Source organism: Pseudonaja textilis, chromosome Z (genome assembly GCF_049901715.1).
Source record: "Pseudonaja textilis isolate UNSWEBS1 chromosome Z, rPseTex1.2, whole genome shotgun sequence".
NCBI lineage: Eukaryota > Metazoa > Chordata > Lepidosauria > Squamata > Elapidae > Pseudonaja > Pseudonaja textilis.
The window spans coordinates 41,518,125-41,543,352 of record NC_142008.1 but is presented as its reverse complement, the minus strand read 5'-3'; the positions used below and the strand labels follow the sequence as shown (position 1 = coordinate 41,543,352).

The 25,228-nt window shown below is 35.0% G+C and overlaps 1 protein-coding gene across 6 annotated transcripts in view; it reads left to right on the top strand.

The window, feature by feature from the left end:
* Nucleotides 1-23,242, top strand: part of TBC1D5 (TBC1 domain family member 5) — a 438,974-nt gene extending 415,732 nt beyond the window's left edge. For 5 of the 6 annotated variants that reach the window (XM_087917673.1, XM_026708141.2, XM_087917672.1 and 2 more), the window contains 3 exons: nucleotides 1,950-2,029; nucleotides 2,862-3,038; nucleotides 19,508-23,242. In XM_087917673.1, coding sequence (XP_087773799.1) covers nucleotides 1,950-2,029; nucleotides 2,862-3,038; nucleotides 19,508-19,801 — 551 coding nt within the window. In that variant the 3' untranslated portion in view covers nucleotides 19,802-23,242. Of the gene's footprint in view, nucleotides 1-1,949; nucleotides 2,030-2,861; nucleotides 3,039-19,300; nucleotides 19,414-19,507 lie in introns of all 6 variants that reach the window. The other variant, XM_087917675.1, reaches the window with a different exon arrangement.
* Nucleotides 23,243-25,228: the final 1,986 nt, after the last annotated feature.

Sequence of the window (25,228 nt, the reverse complement as noted above, 5' to 3'; positions counted from 1 at the left end):
GATTTGAACTGCCAAATTGTAGGCAGCTAGCTGCAACAGAAGTAGCTTCCAGTACTGCACTCTAATCACTGTGCCACAGAGGCTCCTTATTGATAATACAGTAAAAGAAGTCAATAAATCAATACACAATTGCAAAGATTACAATTGAAAAAGGGGTTAGAGCTGTTATTCCTAGATGTGGGACTGACAAAACGGGGTTTTGGAGGTGCAGAGAAATTTATGATAATATGGCTTAGGGTTCTTGTTCTGTCATGATTAATTCCAGACACTGTAAACAATTACATGATATATTTTAATTCAGATGATCATTTTCAATGACTTCATAGTAGGTGTTAAGTAAGCATAACAGTGACTGAAAGGAACCTGTAGAACCCACAGTTCAGGTACTATGAGATTAAGGCATATATGTGAGTGGAAGAATGACAGTACTGTGCTCCAGATGCTCCAGTCACAGATTCCCAATCTCTCAAAATCAGAACTGAACCTATAACAGGAATAGTCCTAATAATTATTGAAACTGCACGGTAAGTAGCCTCTAAATTCCTTTTCTGAGTATTAGTGCTTAGCCAGTATTTATTAAAATCAATTGGATCCAGAGCTTTCTTTTAGAAGTGGACTTGCTATTGCTTTCTTTAAAGCATTTCATACCTGTCCCTTTTTTATGGGTATCTTTATCTCTCACTGTTCTCAGACAGCCTGCCCCTCTCTCATTCAGTTAGATCCAGGCAGCTAAGAAAGAGGGTTTAAAAAGATATGATGTTGCACACAGCTTCAAGCACATCTCCGTTATGTTCAATTTATCTCAAAATTGGATTAAATTGGTCACAGAATACCTAATTCAAATTCATAACAATGAAGGCATCGTGTTTAAAGTCTCAAAACTGTGCAAACCCTGCTGAACTACACTAAGCCTTCTTTGTTGCCTTTATTGCACCATAGTACAAAAAGAACTTGTTCAAAATGACTTTTGGTCATCTTTCAACAACAATTCTGCTAGCTGTATATTAGCCATCTCCAGACCTTCTTGCCTATAGATCCTTCTTTTCTTGTTCTGGGAAAATGGCATTCTTCCAGGAATTACCTAAAAACTCTGCCACTATTTCCAGAGTATGGAGCAAAAAATTAAGACTATGGATAATAAAGATATTAATAGGAATCTATGGTCTGTGATATCCCAAAGAGAAATCCTTCAGCATTATTCCTGTTATCTGGAAAATATCTCAGGGCTTTCAAGAATTCTTCATATTCCATGTTTATGAGGGTGGATTATTATCCTTAGATCTGTCAGTGGAAGAATAACAAATGGACCGTATTCTAGAAGTTCTATTTCTCATATCAGTAGCAAGTAAATGTTCCATCTAATTTCAACTATTGCCACTAGACAAAACTCCATAAAAAGGGGCCTGTGATGTTTTCTAGACATAAATTTTGAACAGAAATTCTCTCCAGGATTTAAGAGAATATATTGCATATATGTACCATATCATTGATAATATTAGAATTATTTATTTATGTAATAATTTATGTCACATCATTCTAGCATCTCTGTCATATTCAGAGATCTAAAAATATAATCTTTAAAATGAGAAAACAGTATAAAATTATATATTAAACATAAAGAAACAGAAGTCCGGTGAAAAAAATAACTGAACAAATACCATATGAGATATATGTGCCTCAACCAGAAATACCAGAAATCCATGTCAGAGACATACACTATTTACATTCTGTCTTATTGCTGCAACTGTTGAAGAGTAATTGTGCTCAGTAATGGTCATGCTTATCTTTTTCCCTTATATTGTATAGCCTCAGGTTTATGAAAATCCTGAACATTTTTTTAAAATGTTTAGCTACTTGTGATTTTTAATAACATCTTTTTTTAAAAAAGAAAAGCATATCTGTTTGATAGAAATAAACAGAAGACTGATTCATTGATACTGACATTATAGGAAATATTCAAGAAGTCATCCTGCAAGAACACTTGGAAAAAGAAGATGAAATTCTAGTTTCTTTGGCTGGGCTGAAGCAGGTATGGAAGAAAAGTAAAGTAATTTTAATATTTTATTCTTATATAAATCTTAACATTTTTAAAAATATGTTAATATTTTCCTCTTCAGTGAAGAGGAAAACTAAATTTTCCTAGACTATTCATAATGGATCTGTCTTAGAATACCAGATAAATTTTCTCTGAGAACATACCTTGATTGATTGAAATTTCCTTCCATTTTAATTGTTACTTTCCTCATGTTCGTTAGCAGCCAGAGCTTTGTATTTTCTTGCTCTGTGATAAGAGCATTCTTCCAGGAATTACCTAAAAGTCCTGCCACTATTCCCAGAGAGAATATGGCTATCCAAATTCTGCCCATCTGTCCCCATCCCACCCTCTCCTAATACTATGCAATAGTGTAGCTTCTAATGTGTACTGCCAGGGGGATTGAATCATAGTAGGGCACTTTACTTTCATCCCAGTGATCCCAAGTTTTCCCCAGGTGCTGTTCAAAGCTGAAATGCTAGTTGCAAAACATGTGAAATTCCAATTAAACTGTTTTATTATTATATTATTTACTGTAACCTTACATGGTATATATCAGCATTTTAATGACATCAGAACCAGTTGTGATATTTTATTATTTTAAATGTATTTGCCTTGCCTCATCATTTTAACTAAAAGATTCATGAGTTCCCTACAGCTTTTACTGAGAAACACTGTTAGTTATTTTGTACATGTTTTGATCACTTAAGATAGGATGATAGGATAGGATGGTTGATAGTTGATGATAGGATAGTTCTCTCAAGAGAATCTAGGTAGACTTTTTTAGAATTCATCCAAAGCGTGCATTTTTTTCCCTTATCTTCAATAGATTAAGGATATTCTGAAAGGCTCCCTCCGTTTCAATCAGAGTCAACTGGAAGCAGAAGAGAATGAACAGATTACAATAGAAGATGATCATTATTGTTCCAGCAATCAGAGCAAGAGGGCAGTGGAAAATATAGAAAACCCCTCAGATCCAAAGCAGTCTGTCCCTCTACTGAAGGAGGTAAAATGCATGCTTTTCAGTGAAATCCTTGAAGAGAATGTATCCATCAAAAAGTGTATTGCTATAGTTCAAAAATAATTTAAAAACTTATAAAGACCCAATCTTATGCAGCTCACTGAATTTGTGTGTTTTGTAGTTTAATATTTAGTATTATCTTTTCATTTTAATTTTAACAAATCTATCTTCTAGGCCTGTGGTGTCAAAATCGTGCCGTCACATTGTTGTCACTTGACGTATTGTGATCTTTTTCCCCTTTGCTAAACCGGCGGTGGGTATGGCCAGCACGTGACATAACTGGCCTGCGGGCTGCGAGTTTGACACCCCTGTTCTAGGCTAACATTAAGCCTTAGCATTTGTTCCAATGCAAGTAGTTCTTGTTTAACTACCATTCATTCAACAACTGGTCTAAATGACAATAGTGCTGAAAAGAATTAATAGTTATGGGCAGTCCTTGAAATTAATAGTTGTTGCAGCACCCTGTGGTCATGTGATCAAAATTTGGATGTTTCGCAGCATGCTCACACTTAGAACTACAACATATATTTCAACTCCCATAACCCACCCTGAGTTATTTCCCATCTCTCCTCTTTTGGCAGCTCTGCATTCTGCAGACACCACCTACTACTAATACTAACCCTTCTGCTTTGCTGGTAAATTTTATCATCAGTGAGGAGAATATGGCAAAACTTCGGGTTATATAGAGCCACCTTTAGCATATAAAATTGCTAAATTTTTATAGGAAATCAATCATTACAATATTTTAATGTAAAATCAGTAACCTCTAAGCTAAAAGATCTGTGACATTTAATAATAGTAGCAACTATAAATTAAAAGTAACACATAAGAATGTATTGACTTATTTATTTTAAAAGAATTTCACAGGAGTCCATGGAAAAAGATACTTTTACATTTAAAACTACAAAGATGAATTAGACACCAAATTAGTTCCCTGTTCGTTCACATATTGGGTACTCCTGTTCCTAATGCTATGGCTCCCCATCATTTTTAATGACAAATTTAATATAGTCTCACAACTATTTATAAATTGCTACTAGAAATAGTCTTCAACTTTGTGTCAGTTGCCTAGAGGAAATTAGATTGCAATTCAATAAACATAAAAGCCTTATACTACTCCAGAATATATTAGTTTGTTTGTAATATGGCTTTAGGAAAAAACAACAAATAACAAAAAAAATTCTCAGTAAAAATCACATAAAATAATTTATAGTGAATTAAACAAATAATGAAAAAGTTAAGGTATTTTTATGTTTTTCTTTATATTTTTAACATGGAATATTTTATATTTTTAATTTATATGAATATAATAAATTATATATTTTATTTAAATAATCACCACTTATTTAAATACATTTATATATTTAAGCAAGCTAAGTTGGCCAATGAAGATATCAGAAACTGTTTTTGTCTTCATTTCTTCTAATGTAACAGCACAAAATTTACTCACTTTCACATGATTACATTGGATCACTCTCTCAATAGAAAAAACATTATTTCTTGTTAGGACCATTTAAAATATCTGCTGATAGTGGGGGTGGAGGAATGAGATAAAATACAGAGTAGGTAAAATATAGAGTGCAGCTCAGGAAGACTTGCGCATTTATGTCAATCTCTGCATCTGATGATCTGCAGAGTTCTTCTTAAAAAGGAATGTTACTAAATCTCCATCATGTTCAAAGGTAGGATATCAAATCTTTCCATTGCATTCTGTTAAAGATATATACGGGTATAATAGGGATTGTCAAAGAAGATAATAAAAGGATAAAAGTTTCCCTGTCCAGTCATGTCTGATTCTAGGGTACAGTACTCATTTCCATTTTATTGTGGTGAAATTAGTGGAAAGGGAAGGCTTCATCAAGCAATAATAAATAAAAATGATTGACTGTTCCAGCATCCTATTTCTCGCTCTTCAAATAAGCCTAGCTCCATTGCCAATGATTTAATCTCTATAGAGCAGAGGTGAGATTCAAATTTCTTAATAACCAGTTCTGTAAGCATGGCCTAATTTGTGAGTGTGGCTTAGTGGTCATATGACTGGGGGCATGGCTTACTGACTGGGCGTGGCTAGGTGGTCATGTGACTGGCAAACCAAATATAAGTAGTCCTTGCTTAATGACCAGTTGCTTAGCAAGTGTTCTAATTTATGACTAACCTGCCCAGAGCTACTTGACCTGTTTTTGGTATTTTGATAGCAATACACACACACACACACACACACACACACACACACACACACTTATGACCAGTTACAACATCCCATACAGTCTTGTGACTGAGGTTGTCTATGGTTTTTGCCAGTTTCCAACAATTCCTTCTGGTTTCCAGTTAAAAATGCCCATTGGGGAAAATGGACTTGTTTAACAACCAGGGTTTGCTTAATGACCACAAGGTTCACTTAATGACCATGGTGTTTGCCTAACCCAGGGGTCTGCAACCTTAAACACTCAAAGAGCCATTTTTCTATTTTCTTCTAAACAGGTATCTCTGTCTCTGTCTTTCTTTCTTTCTCATCTCTCTCTCTCTCTTATCTCTTTCTCTTTCTTCCTCATCTTTCTCTTTCTCCCTCTTTCTATTTCTCATTTCTCTTTCTCTCATCTAAAACTGCTAAGATTGGAAGCTGTTTCTTTGCCCTTTTTTCACACACATCTGTGTATATGTATCCAATATTCTTTCTTCCTTTCTGGTATGTATTCAAAATGGGCAATGATTGTGTGTGTGTGTAGCATGTGTATATGTGTGTTATGTATGTATATGGATATGCATATATGTTTCACTTTTAATGTGTGCCAGTGTACTTACAGTAAAAAAATGACAATAAAAGTTATCTTATCCTATCTTCCTTCTTTTCTTCCCAACCCCATTTCTCCCCACACCCTATTTTGTGTTGGCTTCCCAGCCAAGTACTTACCAGGTCTGATCCTGTTTAGCTTTCTAAAATCAGCCTACTGAAATAAATACCAAACTAAACTGCCCAATAATTTTTCTACCATCACTATTTTGCACCTGATTTCAATGTAAACAGCCAATCTGCAGTATTACTAAATTTTGCTAGGCATCTGCTGCATGTTACTCTCTTCCTTGATAATCTAGTCCAGAGGTCCCCAAACTTGGCAACTTTAAGACTTGTGGACTTCCAGAATTCTCCAGCCAGCAAGTTTGGAGACCCCTGATCTAGTTTTAGTTGGGCAAAACAGTCTGGAGTCACTGGCAAGAGCAGTTCAGTGGGGAGAAAAGTTGTGCGTCTCCCCATATTGCTTTTTCCGCAAGCAGCCTTGTCTCCCCCTCCTCATTTATAAAGCACGCTAAGTTTAAAGGTACTGCTCGTGGTGAGAGACATGCAACTTTTCTCCGTACCAAGCGGGCTGCTCTCTCTCTCTCACCTCCACTCTTGGCGCAGAAAACAGTCAATGGGAGCAGCAGTTGAGGCAGTCAGTCACCTGTACCGAGGTTTATGCTCATCATAACTGCAGGGGGTGGGGGATACAGCAGCAGCGAGGCGGCAATGGTGATTCCAGCGGCATCGTGGCTTCCGGGACCCAGTCTGTCCCCCTCCTGCCACCATCCATGCGGCGACACAAGTGGTGCATCGGGGTTTCCAGACTCTGCTCCCTGCAGCTGCTGTCAGCTGTCCCGGACTCAATCAAGGGCACCTTGCTGACACGAGCCTCTCCACGTGTTCTTTCCTGCTGCTGTTTTGGGGAGAGCAAGAGTTTCCCAGCACAGCGGAAAGCTTCCAAATCCCTCTCCATCAAAAACGGCTCCTAGGCAAGCAGAGAGAAGCAGGATTCAACCTGGCTTGCTTCTCTGCTTGCCTGGGAGGGGGGGACTAATCTAAATCACCCGGCACAACTGAGAGTCGGAACAGCTAATTGTTGGGGGAGGGGAGGAAAAATAACAACTTGCCAAAAACTAGATGAAGGTACAACACAGGCAAGTTGGAGGGCTCATATGCCAGGTAAGGCATGACTAGGCGGGAAAGGGTGGGCAGGGAGGGGCAGAGTCAGCTAGAGGCACGATTTGCCGGTTCTCTGAACTGCACAGAATTGTAACAACCAGTTCTATAGAACTGGTCCGACCAGGTAGTGTTCTGATTTCTTTCTGTTGATCAGAATTGCTAGGGTGAGCTTGTGTCTGTCCAAATAAAGTTCTTAGGTAGCTTCTTTTGTGGGAGGTTGGGTTGTTCCTTTGATAGTAGAGTTGGTGTGGATGATTATTCTGTACACTTGTGTTTCTAGTTTGCCATTGGGGTCTCTACTGATCAGGATGTCCAAGAGGGGCAGTGAGATGTTGTTTTCTCCTTCTCTGGTAAAGTGGATTCTTTTGAAGAAGTTGATGAGCCTATGGATATTCTCTAATTGATCCTTTTATATTAAAATGAAAATGTAATCTAAATATTTGATCCATATTTTAGGTTGTATTTGTAGAAGTGCTGTGGCTTTTAGATGTTGCATTACAACATCTGCTATAAGTCCTGAAACCAGTCATGCCATAGGTGTATCTTTAATTCATTGGTAAAGTGTGTAGTTTGAAAGTGCATAGTTTCAAATTGAAAGTATGCAGTTAGGCAAAGGTTTATAAGACCCATAATCCTGGATGTTTAAATGTGTATTTGGTTCAGTCAAGTGTGCTGGGTAACAACGTGGTCATAGATTTGGCTAATTCCAGACCTATAGACATAAAAAGGCTGTGACATCTACCACAGTGCTTAGATAGTGTTAACAAGATAAAAATGATTTCTGGCCAGGATTATTTAGATGATGGACCATTGAAATGAAAAATGGTTACACAAAATAAAACTAATAAAAACGTATTTTGCCAAAGCACAGCAAGTTTCATCTAAAGTTACTCTGAAGTAAACTCTGAAGTAAGGACCTTAGGATAAATACTGGTACAATGTAGGAACTTTTAAATAATTCCATTAAACATTGGTCCATAAATAGCCTTCACTATCTGTATAAACAATGTATGGAAAATAAAAAGAGTTAGTTCAGAAAAAAACAAATATTATTCAACACTTATTGTATAATGAAGACCTGTGGGATAGTTTCTATTAGAATATAGCCATTAAAAAATAATTTGTACAAAAATAATACAAACAAAAGAAAAAGATATACTGGAATATATGGTAAAAATTTTCTATTCCAGAATACTAAAAAATTAATTTGTCAATGTTGTAAAGCAAACCTAATGTAAAATAAATGGACAAACAAATAGAAGCAAGGATGTCCATTGCCACCATCCCAAACAAAAAATGAGCATGATGCCCCAATTGCAATTTTTTCAATGAACCCTGAAGATGCAGTGATAAGAAGAATTGAATTAATTCAGTGCCTGCTAGAATTTAAACTTCCAAATGGGAAATTTCCTATGGGAAATTCCTGATTCATTTGCATAAACAGAGGGATAGAATCAAGATCACATGAAGTGTTGATACCACTTTATTTTGGTCAGGCCACACTTTGAATACTGCATTCAGTTTTGGTCACCACGATGTAAAAAAGATGTTGAGACTCTAGAAAGAGTGCAGAAAAGAGCAATAAAGATGAATAGGGGACTGGAGGCTAAAACATATGAAGAACGGTTGCAGGAACTGGATATGATGACTCTAGTCTAATGAAAAGAAAGACTAGGGGAGACATGATAGCAGTGTCAGATATCTCAGAGGCTGCCATAAAGAAGAGGAACTCAAGCTATTCTCCAAAACACATGGGGGCAGGACAAGAAGCAATGGGTAGAAACTAATCAAGGAGAGAAGGAACTTAGAACTAAGGAGAAATTCCCTGATAGTTAGAACAATTAATCAGTGGAACAACTTGCCTTCAGAAGTTGTGAATGCTTCAACACTGGAAGTTTTTTTTAAAAATGTTTGATAACCATTTGTCTGAAGTGGTATAGGGTTTCCTATCTAGGCAACGGGTTGGACTAGAAGCCCTTCAAGTTCCCTTCCAACTCTGTTATTCTATTCTATCTTGCTGGCAATGTTTTACTTCAGAGGTTGAAGAAAAGATAATCATATATGCTTGATCTGTTACTAATCGATAGAAACTTAGCTGAAGAAGAAAGAATTATGAAAAACTGCAGTTCTTGGTTTTATAGTTAAATATGTATTTAAGGGAATTTTAGTTTAATACTTAAGTGGTAAGCAGAAACGTCTAGTTATTTGTCTTTTTTTTTCTCTAATGATGAATTATGGAGCCAGTTGAAAAAGAGAAAGCAGCAGACATTGTCAGAGGAAAAAACTAATTTGAGATGAAGCAGTTAGAATATAAGAAATCTTTCATATTTTTTAAGACAGAAGGGCCAGTTTGGCTTGGATGGGAGATTACTCTCAGAATGTCCACCCTGAATATCCTTGTAGTGTGACTTATCATTTGCACTTTCTTCTTGTTTTCTTTACAGGAAAGGGCTATATCAGAAAACATTCCAATTATATCTCATTTTCATAACAGCGGTACATGCTAAAATTGGGTGATAGTTGTACATTCAATACAAAGTGTTAGGCAGTTATGCAAAAATGCTATAATTTTAAGAAAGTTTTAGAAATAGAAGTGTTGGTAGTTTATTTTTCTCAATTAACAAAAATGGAAAGTAAAGAAACAGAAGACAAATCCAAATCAAATCAATATTTGTGTGACCACCCTTTGCCTTCAAAACAGCATCAATTCTTACACTTGCAAGGTTGAAACACAGTCATTAACTGAAACAGAAATAGCTGTGTAGGAAGCGTAAAATTGGGTGAGAAACAGCCTAATTCTGCTACAAGGTTGAAGTTGAGATTGAGGTTATGGAAAACAGTTCGATGTCACAGGTCATACACCTTGGCAAAACTGAGCACAGAAACGAGACAAACTGCATCAGCAAGGTTTCTCCCAGGCAAAGATTTCAAAGCAGGCTAGAATTTCAAGAAGTGTTGTTCAATTTTTTTTGAAGAAGCACAAAGACAGGCAAAGTTGAGGACCATAGATACAATGGTCAGCCAAGGAAATTTAATGCACAGATGAAAGACATATCACGCTTACTTCCCTTTCACAACAGAAGATGTCCAGTGCCATCAGCACAGAACTAGCAGAAATCACTGGGACCCAGGTACATCCATCTACAGTCTAGAGTTATCTGCCCAGAAGTGGTCTTCATTGAATAATTGAGGCCAAAAAGTCATACCTCTGATGTGGAAACAATACTAAGTGACTTAACTATGCACGAAAACATAGGAACTGGGATGCAGAAAAATGGCAGGAGGTGCTCTGGAGTGATGAGTCAAAATTCAATATATTTGGCTGTAGCAAGAGGCAGTCTTCTCATTAAAGGACTGAGGAGCGGTATGATAATGAATATCTGCCAGCAACAGTGAAGCATAGTGAAGGTTCCTTGCAAGTTTGAGGCTACATTTCTACAAATGGATTGGAAATTTGATCAAGATCATTGGTGTCCTTCATTGCCATTGATACGACTGAGGTATTTCAACCGATGTGTTACTCTATCTGTCATTAAAGGCATTTTATATACAAGAAAAAGTGGGAAGCATCACATCGAAGAGGACAAGACATATGTGGGCATCACTCCTGAAGATGCCCTGGATCAACCAAACTGAGATGGCTTTGCTGACATGGACCCTGCCATAGTGTGGAAATAACACTAGGAAGAAGAATGGTGTCATCAATGCAGATACTTATTGGCAGATACTTATCCATCATGCCATACTACCAAAGAGGTGTGTAATTGGCTCCAATTTTATTCTGAAGCAGGACAGTGGCCTCAAACATACAATCAATCTCATGAAGAACTATCTTCAGCATAAGCAAAAAGTCCTGGAATTTTGGCCCCCGCAAAGCACAGATCTCAATAGCATGGCATATGTTTGGTATTACATGAAAAAGCATCCTATATCCACAGAAGATCTGTAATTAGTTCTCCCAAGATATTTGGAACAACCTTGAACCTTGCCTTGTTCCTTCAAAATCTGAGTGCAAGTATACCTAGAAGAATTGATGATATTTTGAAGTCAAAGAGTGGTCACACCAAATTTTGATATGGATTTCTCTTCTGTACATTTTCCATTTTGTTTATTTTGATAAAAATAAACTATTAACACTGAAAGCATTTCTGAAAGCATTCTTAATTTACACCATTTTTGCACAACTGTCTAACACTTTTGCAGATTATGTATATTTCTAATTTTTCCTAAATCTATACCACACTCATTCTTGTTCATTTGTTCATTTTTAATATCTATATTTGATTAGTTGCCTACTGTGGCATAGATTTTTTTTCAATATTTTATCATATTCTGTTAGCATTTTTAATTAGAGGTCCTAATTTTCCCAACATTTTTATTAAAAGTTTTGCATTTTGTATATAAAAAATAAAACATTTAAAAATGTATTTATGCAAATGAAGTCACACAACTTTTATAGTTGCTTGGGGTTAATATAAGGGTTATATTAATATATTTTATGTTTATGGAAAAAGGAGGAGAAATTTTAGAGCTTATATATAAAATATGGTGCTCAGTCTGGAGAATATACTCACCTTTTCCTGCCATAATTTATTTCTAACTTTTCATCTTGTTAGTCAGGGCCCCATTAACCCCATACTGCACCCTCAAACAGGTACTTGTGTAAAGGGCTTTAATCAAGGTTGGGTTCTATTTTAAGAGATGGCTAACTTTTCATCATAACTATATGGCATCAATGCATCAGCATTTTATTGCAAAAACAATTTGGGCAAGATAAAATGATTGCTTTATTAACATGTAAGAAAATAGAAATTAGTTTGTAGTTGGTTGTAGACCTCTTCCACAAAGGGCTCCGTTTTGTGCTGGAATCAGTTAAATGCTGAGGAACATGCTGCATGCCTTCCTCTAGTGGCCAAGGCCATTTCACAAACTACATTATGACTGTCTTTTGGCTGCCAAAAAGAGTCTCTGCCAGTTGAAATACTGGCTGAAACAAATTATGGTGGCTAAGGAGGGTGGGTGGGGGGTTCTTAAACTAGCTTATGGTATCTGATTATGTTTCCCTAAGAAATAAAAATAGCTTCTGATTTGATCTTCCGGCTGGGGTGCCATATCGTAGTGGCACAGAGGAACGGCATCCCATCCTGCATGTTCAAAAGTCCACGTCTGGCAGCTTGTAGAGGCGAAGTCGGATCCTGGAGGGGATGACAATAGAAAGGAGAAAACCCCAAGACATAGAGGGAGAACCGTGACTCCCATATCCTGCAGGGGAAAGTCCTGAAAACTGACGTGGAAGAGATCAGTCTTCATGACTCAATCCGAAGAAATGATAGCCCAGCAGATTTGAGACGGAAGCGAAGAGTGAAAGCAGTGTGACATAGCGGTGGACAGTGGATTGAGAAGGGATACCGATGAGAGAAAGAAGATTCTGAAAACTAGATGAGAAGGAGGCTCCTAACTGAGGTTTGAAACAGTGGTGCACTTGGCAGTAGGAGCCGGCGTATCGGGAGGATAAAACGGCAGCGGTGCGGAGAATTTGACAGATGGTAGACCAGGGCAGAAAGAGAAGAAAAGACATTTTTCATATGATTTCCTTACTCTTTTGGGGGGGAGAAATCTAAAGGCTCAGAGATATTTTGACTGAGATAATTCTGATTGTTTAATGCTGTTTTGAGTAGAGATTGGGACAGAGTGAATAATAAGAAGTGAAAGTGGCGACTTGCACCCAGAGTGACTTTGCACTTTGAAAAAAGGGAAGACATCTTGAAAAAGAAAGAAGAAAAAAGAGAGCTGAGAAAAGGAGACTGAGACTTTGTGATTAATTAATCTATAATAAATAAGGCTAAAATGTAATATATATTTCACTTAAAAACCATTTATAACTATGCACTTGTGAAATAGATATTTATAAAGAAGGGAATAATTTATAAAAACTAAAGCTAAAGAAAATAAGGGTTTAATATTGTAGACTAATTATTAATTGTTTATTTGATCCTATATTGCCTAATTAAGGAATTCTCTCTTTTTTTATTCATTTTTCTACTTATGAATTGCTGATTGCAAGAATAACTTTGTGAAGACAGAATATACACTACAGAATAGAAAGTTATTTGTTAAAGTATACTATAAAATATTTATCTGTGACTCTCTTTTAAATTAGGCAATGATCAAGGGAGCTGCTTATTAGTTACTGTTTGTTAGAATGAACTTGAAGGTAGGCTATAGACATTAAAACTGAAAGCTAACTGTAAAATTATATCAGCTAGTATTTACTGTTGATTGTTCTAAATCTATATAGCCTCCTTCAAGCTACACATTGGAGAAAGATTGAAGTTAGAAAATAGAATCTAGAAATACAGTAGAAACAAAGAAAGTTTTTAAGTACACTGTTGAATGGTAGATTGGAAAGACCTTTTGAGTATCCTGAAAATGTCAACAACAGCAACAACAACGAAAACTGCAAAGAAGAACACAACGAGCATATCCTCGCCTGCGGGACAAAGAACTTTAGATACAATGTTGGGGGCAGAAAAAACATTACCTACCCCAACACTACAAGCAGTACAGTCAACCCTTGCAATGATGCAAAAAATGATCGTGAGAACTCAAGAACTCATAGCCAGAAACCACGAAGAATTGAAAAGTGAGATGAAAAATGACATTGCGGGGCTGAAAGCAGATATTCAGAAACTGAATGATAAATTTGAAACAATTCAAGAGACAGTAACGAGGAATGAACAGAAACTGGTGAATATGGAACAAAGAATGGAAAATGTAGAAAAGAAACTTGAAGATACTGAACAAAACTGGAAAGTCCTTTACTGTGAACTCCAAGAGGCAGTGGTCCATCTAGAACTAGAAAAAGCTGCATTCTTCCTCAGATTCCAGAACATTGTGGAGGAAAGGAAAGAAGACCTAAGATCTTTAATGGTAGAGCTAATCGCAGAAGCCCTCCAAAAAGACAAGATGGAGATCATGAATGAGTTGGGCGAGGTGTACTGGGTGCAAACACATACACGTAGACATAAATTGCCGGGGAGGTACATGTGCGTTTTGCGAAGAAAACCACCAGGGATATGCTGTATGGATGAACGAGGGATGAGCCACTGGTATTTAAAGGCCATGAAGTGGTGACCCTGAAACAGATCCTGAGGGGGATAAGAGAACAGGAGGAACTATTAATTCCTTTCAGTGCAGTTGATTAAAAACAACATAGCATTCAGATGGTTAACTCCAGAGGGACTATTGATATTGTGGAGAGGGAAGAAATTTAAAATTAACTCTATTGCCAACATGAATTGTACAGAAGATACGTGAAAACGGGGGAGAAACAAGAAAGTAAGGAAGATACAGAAAGTAGAAGTCAGGAGGACATTACAGTGGAAGGCAAGGAGATAGAGAGAGAAGGAAAAGAACAGAAAAACTGGGAAGAGGAAGAAGACAACCGACCGAGAAGAGAGCTGAGAATGAGAGTAATAGAGTACCAATAAAAAAATGGATGGAGAGATCACCCTTCTATCGCTCAACATAAATGTACTTAACTCACCAACTAAAAGGAAACAAACATTTAGGAAACTTATAAACCAAAAAGCAGACATTACATGTTTACAGGAAGTACATATCTCAAAACAACATGCACACTTATTAGAAGTAACCAAACTGGGAAAACTACACTTGGCTCTGACAAACCAATCTTGTGGTGTACATTAAAAACCGGTTAAATCCAAACTTACAATATAATGATGAAGATGGAAGGATACTTTTCATAGAGATAACAATAGAAAAAAATATTATTGGTAGTAATGTATGCCCCAAAAGCTAATCAAAAGGAATTTTATTGCAAACTCCATAACAAAATTATGGAAACTGAACTAAACAATGTATGCATAGTAGAGGATTTTAATGCAGTGCCAAACATAGAAAAGGATTATAAAAGTAGTAAAAATAATAAAAAAGAGAAAAACACTCCCAATAACATTTGACAAATTAGCTCAAGAAGTGAACTTAAAAGATGCCTGGAGGGAACTGAATACATCAAAAACCCAATTTACTTTTTTTTCCAACCTGCATCAGTCTTGGTCCAGGATTGATATGATATGGATGGACACAGAACTATTGGAAAAAACAGAAGCAGTGGAAATCCTATCAAATACATGGGCTGACCACAATCCAATCAAACTGACTTGGAGAGGAAAGAAAAAGCTAGGTAGATGGACCTTTAACAAGAGTATTCTGAGAGATAAAGAATATACTCAATTGATAAATAAAGAACTGAAAATATTTCTTGAAATTAATACAAATGAACATACAATGACTCAAAACTTATGGGACACAACAAAGGCATATATTAGGGGCCTGACAATAGCATACGTAGCAAAAAAAATAGACAGGAAAAACCAACACACTGTAAGAAAAGAGAAACTGGAAAAACTGGAAATTAACTTACAAAAAGATCCTTGTAACGAATTAGTTAAAAAACAATTAAACCTGGCCAAACATGAAATAAACCTAAGCCTTCAAGAAGAAATGGCTAGAAAATTAAAACTAGCCAAACAACGTTATTTTGAGAACGCAAACAAGCCGGGGAGATGGCTCTCCCACAAATTAAAAAAAGAGCAGCAGAAAAGAACCATAATAGCCCTACAGAATGAAAATGGGATACTGTGTCCACAATTGAATCAAAAGAAAATAATAGCTCAAAACGTTTTTGCTAACCTATACAAAAAAGAAGAAATTTTAGATGAGAACATCACACAATATTTTGAGGGCAAAGAACTACCTAACATAGCGGAAACTGCTCGGGAGTTATGAAACGATAAAATAATCCTAAAAGAGGTACAAGAGGCAATTGCAAGACAAAAAACTAACAAAGCCCCAGGACCAGATGAAATACCCGCAATGGTACCTACAGATTTAGCAGTAATCAACAATATTTTCCAATGCACAGAAATGATTAGATTAACTATGATATTAAAAAACAAGGAAGAGGGAGAATTTTTTACAACATGGAATACTTGGTACAAATGGTTAAATGAAAAGGAAATAAAGATGTATAATGAAAATGATTAAAGAAATATGATGGAACAACAGAAGTAAGGATAAATGTATAGCTATGAATATATATATAGTATAGCTATGTATATAGGTGTAGTAGTGTAATAACAGGAAAACAAACAATGTATCACGACGTATTAATAACATAGATAAGTAAGAAATCAGGAATTAGATTTAAGATGTCTTTGTAGTAAATGATCTTAAGTAACACTAATAGAGATGTACACTGTTATGAAAACACTGTAAAATGTGAGAACATGATTCTCTTTTTAAAATATTTTTTTCCTGAATAAAAACTATAAAAAAAAGATTGGATTGGATTGTTTGGTGATTTTGGAACTTTTGGGAACTACCTTTGATTAAAAGCACTTGGGTGGTTGTTTTGGAAAGTAAGGAGGAGATTGCCTAGAACTTCAAAGAGTTATTAAATATTAACAAGACTGCTAAAAGATATATTTTAACTGGAACTTTGTGACTAAACAGTAACCGCAGAAAGAGCTAGCAAGCGAGGAAGCCAGAGAGCAGCAGCTGCTATGCAACAGGCAAGGCAGGTAAGGCGAGATAAGAAGTGATGGGGAGGGGAGGGGTGAGCAGGGCCAGCCAATGGTGTGATTAGCCATTTGTCTGAACTGCGCAAAAATTTAACAATTGTTTCATTTGAACTGGACTGAATCCCACCTCTGCATTAACCCCATCAAGAAAAGTTCTAATTTGATTGAATATTGATCTTTAAAATTCTGTTGTAGTATTTCAATCCAGAAATTATGCCTTTTTAGGAGTCCATCAAGCATGATAAAATTATCTTTCATGTTGTCCATATTTACCACATAAATTTGAAGTGTCTTTATACATTCTAGACAATTTTTCTGGGATCATATGCCCAATAGTACCTCATTTTATAAGAATTCTCTTTTAAGTTGTAGTATAAATTTTTATCCTTTATACCACATATTTTTCTATGATCAGTAAGATCTTCCATTTGAAATTTCAGTAAAATTTTATAGTTTATCAGTTTGCAAATAGTTTAATTTCCATCTTCTACTGCTCAATTCCAAATGTTTTATTATCTATCTTAAATCTATCTGTGCATTAAGAAAACCATTTAAAACTAAATCTTTGTAAAGTAGCTCCTTTCATTTAATCTTATATTCTCTATTAAAAGAATTAAAATTTTAGAATTTTTAATTAGAAATTATTAAAAAATTAAGATGGTGATAATCAAATTTTGTTAAAAATTAATTGACAAAAGAAAAACAAGGGCTGCAATAACACCAACCAACCCCACAACTGCATGCTTCTTTGGGCTCCCCACATACAAACAAGGCCACAGAGTCATGTTTTAACCCATCCCACTTCTGGAAAAAGAATATTCCATAGGATGGGGGCATTGGCAGAAAACACTGTATTCCTAGATCCCAGCAATCAGAGTCCATTAACTGATGGAGTCTGGAGCATACCTAAATTGATGGGATGCAGTGTGGACAACATGCCTGCAGGGTAAGGAAGTAAAAAATGAATGAAAGTAAGAAAAATGGATATACTGTCTCTCTGAAACTAAGGGCCTTGGAAATATGTACTGGATCTGAATAAAGGTGGTCTGATCTTGTAGAATAAAGTTGATAAATATATGCATTTAAATGAGTATATAGATTTGATTATGAATGAAATAGATACATGGAGGAAATGCTTAGTAAATCATTGTTCAGAGAATAGGAGCTAAGATAAGGACATTTGATGTGACTTTTATCATTTAACATATTCCATTTATAAGAAATGTTTACAGCAATGATAGAAATGTGTACTGGTTGAATGATTTGTAAAGAATAACAGATTTGGGGATACCATGAGAATGGAGGTACATAATAATGACAGGAAAAATGAGAAAGGGAAATCAACTTACAGAAACAGTGCAAGAAAATTAGAACAGGTAGAGATAGCCCTCAATTTATTACCATAGTTGGGACAAGAATTTCCATTGATAAAAAGGTAGTTGTTAACCTGATTTGTGATCAGGTGAGTTGCACCTGATTTGATGATTTTTTTTGTCCTAGTTGTTAATCAAATCACTGCATTTGTTAAGTGATTCATGTAGTTATAAACTGACTTTGCTTGTTGGAAGCAAGCTTGGAAGGTCACAAATGATGATCACATGAATTCAGGATCTGGCAATTGTCATAAATAGATGCCAGTTACCAAGCACCCAAATTTTGATTACATAACTATGAGGATGCTGTAATGATCATTAGTGGAAGGACCAATCATAAGTCATTTTTTTCAGTGCCATTGTAACTTTTGCTAATGAATGGGTGTAAGTCAAGGACTAACTTCACATAAGTTTCCATATCTTCATTATTAACACATTTTCTTTTTTTCATATTTCCTAAATTTTCATCTTCAACAGTAATTCAATTTTAGACTTTGAATTCTTATTCCAACTATCCAGCAGTTAATCAAATTAATATGGATTTGTTTTAATTTCCTTCTATCTTTCCTTCATTATATGTGATATATATTGCTGATTTTTTTTCATGCCATGATAGAAATGTAATTATTTTATACAATGGTTATACACTTATAAAGTCTGTTGCCCTGATGTTTAAGATATTGCTTGAACATGCATGGTTTACTATATTTGATATTATTGAGTTTTATTTCCCAACCAGAAATTTATCAGGAAAAGTATTCTGAAGAACCATATTGCATTAGGTTTAAGGTTGTTAATTTTCAAAGCTCCTGGAAATACAATTCTGTCATTTTCTATTTATTTGGGAACAGTAGCAGATGGAAGATAACATGCTTCGTGTCACTGTAAGATTTTTTTAAAACAGAAACTGGCAGAGTAAGAATAGATATAAACTCTGGAAATACTAGCATCAGAAAAGGCTAGGGTTATCAAAGATACTGTAGAAATCTTTGTCTGTGAAAATAAGTTGAGAAAACAAGTGTATATGTCAAGTTTTACATTTTAAACCTGCATTGAAGCTATTTCAGAACGTTTAGTACTCATCATTAAACCTATTGTTTTTGATATTGTAAATCACTGAGAATCACCTCATAGTGACATTTTCCATGCATAAAGATACTTGCCAAACAAGAAGACAAAATGGACTCAAAAGAAATGCAGAAATACTGGGGAATCGGGAAGCTTAGGAAATTTTCTAAGTTCTATGCATGTTTCTATTAAGAAAAGGAACATCTCTACTTAATAAACCAACTCATCCTTTATGATCTATAGGAGAGGCGCTGCTTAAAGAGTTTCCATCTAGGACCCCCTTTATATATACCATTTTTGGCATGTAACTTTATGCGGGAGCAATGGTGGAGGCATCACCAACCACAGCTGTAGAGGTATGTGCCAGCTGTGATTATGGCTGCTGTAGGTGCAACCTAATGAAATGACTGGTTAAGCTTTATGGTTTAACTATTTTTTTCTCTTTCACAGGCTACTGATCATCCAATTAGAAGTCCTGTCAAAAGATACAGTGATGATTACATCCTAGTTTCTAAAAAGGAAGGAAAAGTTGTGTCTGCCTCTGAACAAGAACAGATTCTGCCAGTTTCCCAGGATATGAGCATGAAGAGTGAGGCCCCATGTCACACTTCTTTAGCCTTCACTGATCCACTACTGGGATCTATGTCTGCATCTTCAAGTAATCTCAGTTCTAGTCCTGATGATAGCAGCAGCAGCAACAGCAAAGATTCTGATTTTACAATTGTTAGCCCTCTGGAAATGTAACAAAGTTATTCAAAAAGGTAGCAACTCCTGTGCCTCAAGATTTGGTCTGTTGGGATTCCATATTTATAAGGCTAAACATGTCAGTGCACAGATACTATCAAGGCAACCCATGTTAAACAAAAACTAAAAACAGCAAACATGTAATGATGGCCTTTAAAATACACACATGAAATATCAAGATGTAATACATAAGTGCAGATACTTGTTGGCTTACTCCTATTAACAGATTTTTGAAACCTTGAATTAGTAAGTTTATATTCTTTCATCATATAAAATAAAATGCATTGCATAATATCATGAATTTACTGGAAAGAACCTGCTCAAATATATAGGGAAACAAATAAATATAAAAATAATTTCAGAACCTGTTAGATAATATATGCTATGAGTAGAATCAGATATTCCTGTCATCAGACAAGAGGAATAAACGTTTCAAGTTATATCCCATTACTTGTCTGATGCTGCCTCCTAAATCATTTTCTGAAGAAGAAAACAGCCACTATCACTTTAGAGATGGTGCAAAACCAATAGCTACTATTCATGCAAATATTCATACTTATAAGGTAATACAAATAATACAAATTCAATGCCTTGAAACAGTTTGGGTTATAGCTCTACCAGTCCTGAATTTGTTTCCTAACATCTGGGATGTATTTTTACAGTTATTTCAATACTTCTGCCATCCTGTTTTGCCTAGGAATAAAATTTATTGAGAATCTTAATGCTGCGGTATTCCTTAAGCATTTAGAAAAATCATTTTTAAATGTTAAAGTACAGGATCTATCTTTTTTGCACTAACGACAGCAAAACTCCTAAGCGTTTGAATCTACATGCTGTCTATGATTCATTCAAGGCCATATTTCTCTGTCAGCACTGTAGAGGGCTAAAATATTTCTGGACCCCATTTATTCTATTATCCTGACAATCTCAAAACAACATTCATAGGTTAGTGTCCAGTTTTGGGAGGAGATAGATTTTGGTTTGGGGTTTTTTTACTAAATACTGCAGGAAATAGTTACAGACATCAACTTTATTAAAGTTTATTTTATGAAACAGCCCAAAGTCTAGACTTTATTGAGGCACTCTGATTTCTAACTGGATTTCCTTTTCTCATGCAGCCATTGCTAATTCCACACTTGCTAACTTTCTTGACCCAGAGAGGGGAAAAATAATGTATTAAGGTTAATTGGTCAGAATCTTGGCCTTATGCTGGTTTTTCTTTCTGGTATGTGATATTCATTCCAAATAAATTGCATTTTCAAAATGCTTTGTTGCTTGCAAGTTGAATGCTATTTAACTACATAGAGAAATAGGTCCTGAAACCAATATCTCTTTTTGATATTCCGTCAAACTGGAATGCAAGTTTTCTCAAGATTTAGTTAAGAAGAGAGACATTTGTTCAGTGAATTAGCTTCCAAAAACTATTTCTCTACTGTAATAGGTAATCAACTTCTTACATAGAAATGATTGCTTATACTTAGATAGTATAAGCAATCATTTAAAAAATTGATTTACTAAAAAGGTTAGATATATTCCCTCTTGAACCCTTGGAACTAATGATGACAACAGTGTCTAGTGTAACTTTATCATTTTTCCCTCCTGGTCAGTAATATTCTCAGAGCTTTATCCTTAAGCAAACACTCCCAGTATGTTTTATTTCTATTGGCCACTCAATACTGTAGCCATAATCATGATGAGTGATCGGGCATGAGAATGTGAACACTGATGTATAACAACTGTCATTACAATTTCCATGAGCAATTCTTTTCTCTATGAATATGATGTGTGAATCATGATAACCCAAAGTGTAACCTGATCATAAACTACAGAGAATGTGCTCATACAGCATACAGCTCTTTTTTAATATTACACTAGTAACTTTCTAGATTTGGAATTTGAAATATTGAAAAAATCTACCACTTTCTGAACATGTTCTGAGCTTGATGTGGTAAATTTAACTGAATTTACTGTCCTAAAATTCATTTGGTTCTCCCTAGAGTCACTTGGATTTGTTATGCACTGTCCTTTAGCCATAGTTTTGTATCTATGAATTTACTGGCATAAGACTAAAATTATCAAGTAATTGCTATCATATATGGCAATTGTATAATTACACGTTCAAATAACTTGAATGAGTTATTAGAAGATGCTTCCTGTTCTTTTAGAGTTAGATATAATATTGAGAGTTTCTATAAAGAGCTTCAGAGTATATACTAGTAGTGTTAATGAATAAAGTCATCATATTATTGCTGATTCAAATGAAAAACTTAAAAATGTTTATGCAATTTTAAATCTAATACTCTTTTACTTAAACTTTCACAAAATAAATCACCTCAGGATTCATCCCTATGATCAGTGTAGATTTATTTAATTTCGTTGATTTTCATGAGGATGATAAAAGAGAATGACAGGGCTGGTGATTAATTTGACATGGCTAACCTTACTCCTTTCTGCCTTGAATTTTTCCTTTCTTACCATACATTAAAAGTGCCATTTAAAGCAAACTATTTAATAGTAGAAAATGAAACAGGATAGATGAAAAAAGAGTAAGTCACCTTTCATTATGTTCGAAAAAAAGAAAAAATAGTTGGGCAGAGATTTGTTTTGTATGTTTTGTATATGGTGGCGCAGTGGTTAGTAATGCAAATCTCACCAGGCTCGAGGTTGATTCAGCCTTCTATCCATCTGAGGTGGGTAAAATGAGGATGCAAATTGTTGGGGGCAATATGCTGATTCTGTAAACCGCTTACAGAGGGCTTGAAAGCACTGTAAAGCGATATATAAATCTAAGTGCTATTGCTTTTGCTATGTTTGTTTATGTTGTTAAATGTTTGACTGCCTATTTCATGGTTCAAATTATTTTTCCTGTCAGAGCAATTTTTGCTGTAATATATTTGCCTTATTTAGGATATATTTAGTTTTTCAATGTTATGCTTCTGGTTTCATATAATAAATAGCACTTTGCTAACAGAAAGGTAAATAATTCCTTTGGAAAAGTCAAATATAGTAATGCCATGTGGTAAAACTTAATGTACCAAATTTCATTTTGCATGACACTGAAAGTGTCAATCAAAAAAGATTAGACCATTATAACATGTTGCTTTCTACCAGGTGTACTAAGATTCCCAAATTAAAGCACCATTTATTTTCTCTTTTAAGTGCAATCTGCTCATCTCAACTATTGTTAACATTAAGCTGACAGAAAAGAATATAAAGGGTTAGTTAGTATTAATATATGATGCTCTAAAACATTTTTCAACGTATTAGAGGCTCTTCTCTGGATTTCTCACATCTCTAAACTATGGTTTCAAATTTTGCATGTCATCTTACTGAAGAATGTTGAGGATAATTTAGTGACTAGATCTGTTCATTTTTAATGGTTGTATTTTTTCCTCTCTTAAGAATGACTGCCTACTTTATTAAAGAAATAATTAACATATACACATCTTGAATTTTGTGCTTTATTTTATAAAAGTTAAGAGCTATTTTATCTCTTACCCATCCTAGGAAAGTAGAATTCTCTTCAATGTTTTAATACATGAAGTGATAGCAATAAATAATGTAAAATATCTTTAAGACACTATACTCTGAGACACGTATTTGAGAGTCAACAGTGTATGTAATAATGGAGGAAACTATTTACAAAGAAAGGAAAGATAGACTTATCTGCTATATTTTTACAAATATTATCTTTTCTTTTTGTATTCATTTTGGTTTATATCACTATCTCTTGAAGAAGCTTATTCCTGTCAGATTAATCCAATGCAAATATTAAATAATTGTTGCATGGAGAAAAATTGGACTGTGTGGTAAAATCCTGTTCCTTCAGCTCAGTGTCTCTCTGTGTTTTATTTTCATACTTACATTATTTTATGTAATCACATTATTTTGTGAAGCCCTTCAATTGCTCAGGATTCTGTAGATGTTGTTAAACATAATTACATCATCACTAACATTTTTAGTTTTACTCACATTTAAGAATTTTTATATGTCTGAAGCACAGTCAAAGGCAAGACTGAAGCCCATCTGACAAAATAACAAACTTTGTCCCTTTTGTATTTTGAATTGCAATAGATCACTACAACACATGGTCACACGATGTAATTCTGAAAGTAACCACTGTATTGGAAGGAGAGAGGGAGGGAAGGAGGGAAGAAAGAAGGATAAAGAAGGAAGGACAGGAAAGACGGAAAAGATTAAGAGGAAGTTTCTCCAATTACATGTTTATGAATCCAAACCAATCAGCAAAATGATAGAAAAAAACATTCAAACATTAAATAAAATATATAAAACCACCCCTAACATCATAAACATATTCATCAAAAAACTAAATAATTTTTTTAAATAAAGTTTATTTAAGTTTCATATATTTAAAACATTTAAGAAGAAACAAGCAAACATAAACAAATATATATACGTATGGTATTCAGCTTTGTTCGGTTATTTTCCCACGTCATTGTAGTTGTGCTTTTAAAGTTGTAGCAACGTTTCGGCAGAATCTCATCTGCCATCATCGGGCTTCTGTATTGTGTTCGTCTGTGAGTCAGACTTTTACAGTGGCTGTAAAAGCACAACAAAAGCACAACTACAATGACATGGGAAAATACCCGAACAAAGCTGAATACCATACATGTAAGAACCTGCGAAAACTTAAGAAAACAAATATATATACATATATACATTTTGCAGCAGGTATTGAGCATTGGTTACATTTTTCTTTTCTTTTTTTCTTTTACCCCATAACATTGACGTGATCTACCTTGTTACAATACCTTCCTTATTCTTTTAATGTTTTAATTTCACAGAATACTTTATGATTAAATGCATGTCCTTCATAGTTTCATAACTTATTCAGTTGTCAAATGTTGCTTTTTCTTTAACCATTCGTACCAACAGTTCCAAACTTTGTAGTATTCACTGTCTTTGTTGTTTTTTAGTAATTTGGTTAGGCTGTCCATCTCTGCACGCTCAATCTTGCACATTATAACGGCAGCCAGAATAAGTTATGCTCAAAATTGGAAACTATGTCCCTTCAGAGGAGATGGTCATTAAAACAATTCATGAGAATTGTTTTAATGACCATCTCTGAAGGACATAGTTTCAATTTTGAGCATAACTATTCTGGCTGCCATATAATGTGCAAGATAAATATTGATATTTTTTTCTATTTTTGAGTCTATCATACCCAGCAAAAGGTTTCAGGTTCAGTTTTTACTTCTTGTTTAGTTATATTTAGAATCCAATTTTTGATATTTTTTCAAAACTTCTGAGCAGGTCCACCACATATGTTCCCTGGATGAAGTTACACTTCCAATAGTTTGGGGGAAAGGTCCAGGAACATCTTAGCCAGTCTCGCAGGTGGCAAATGCCAACAATACACCATTTTATAGAGATTCTCTTTATACAAGACTGACATGGTTAATTTGT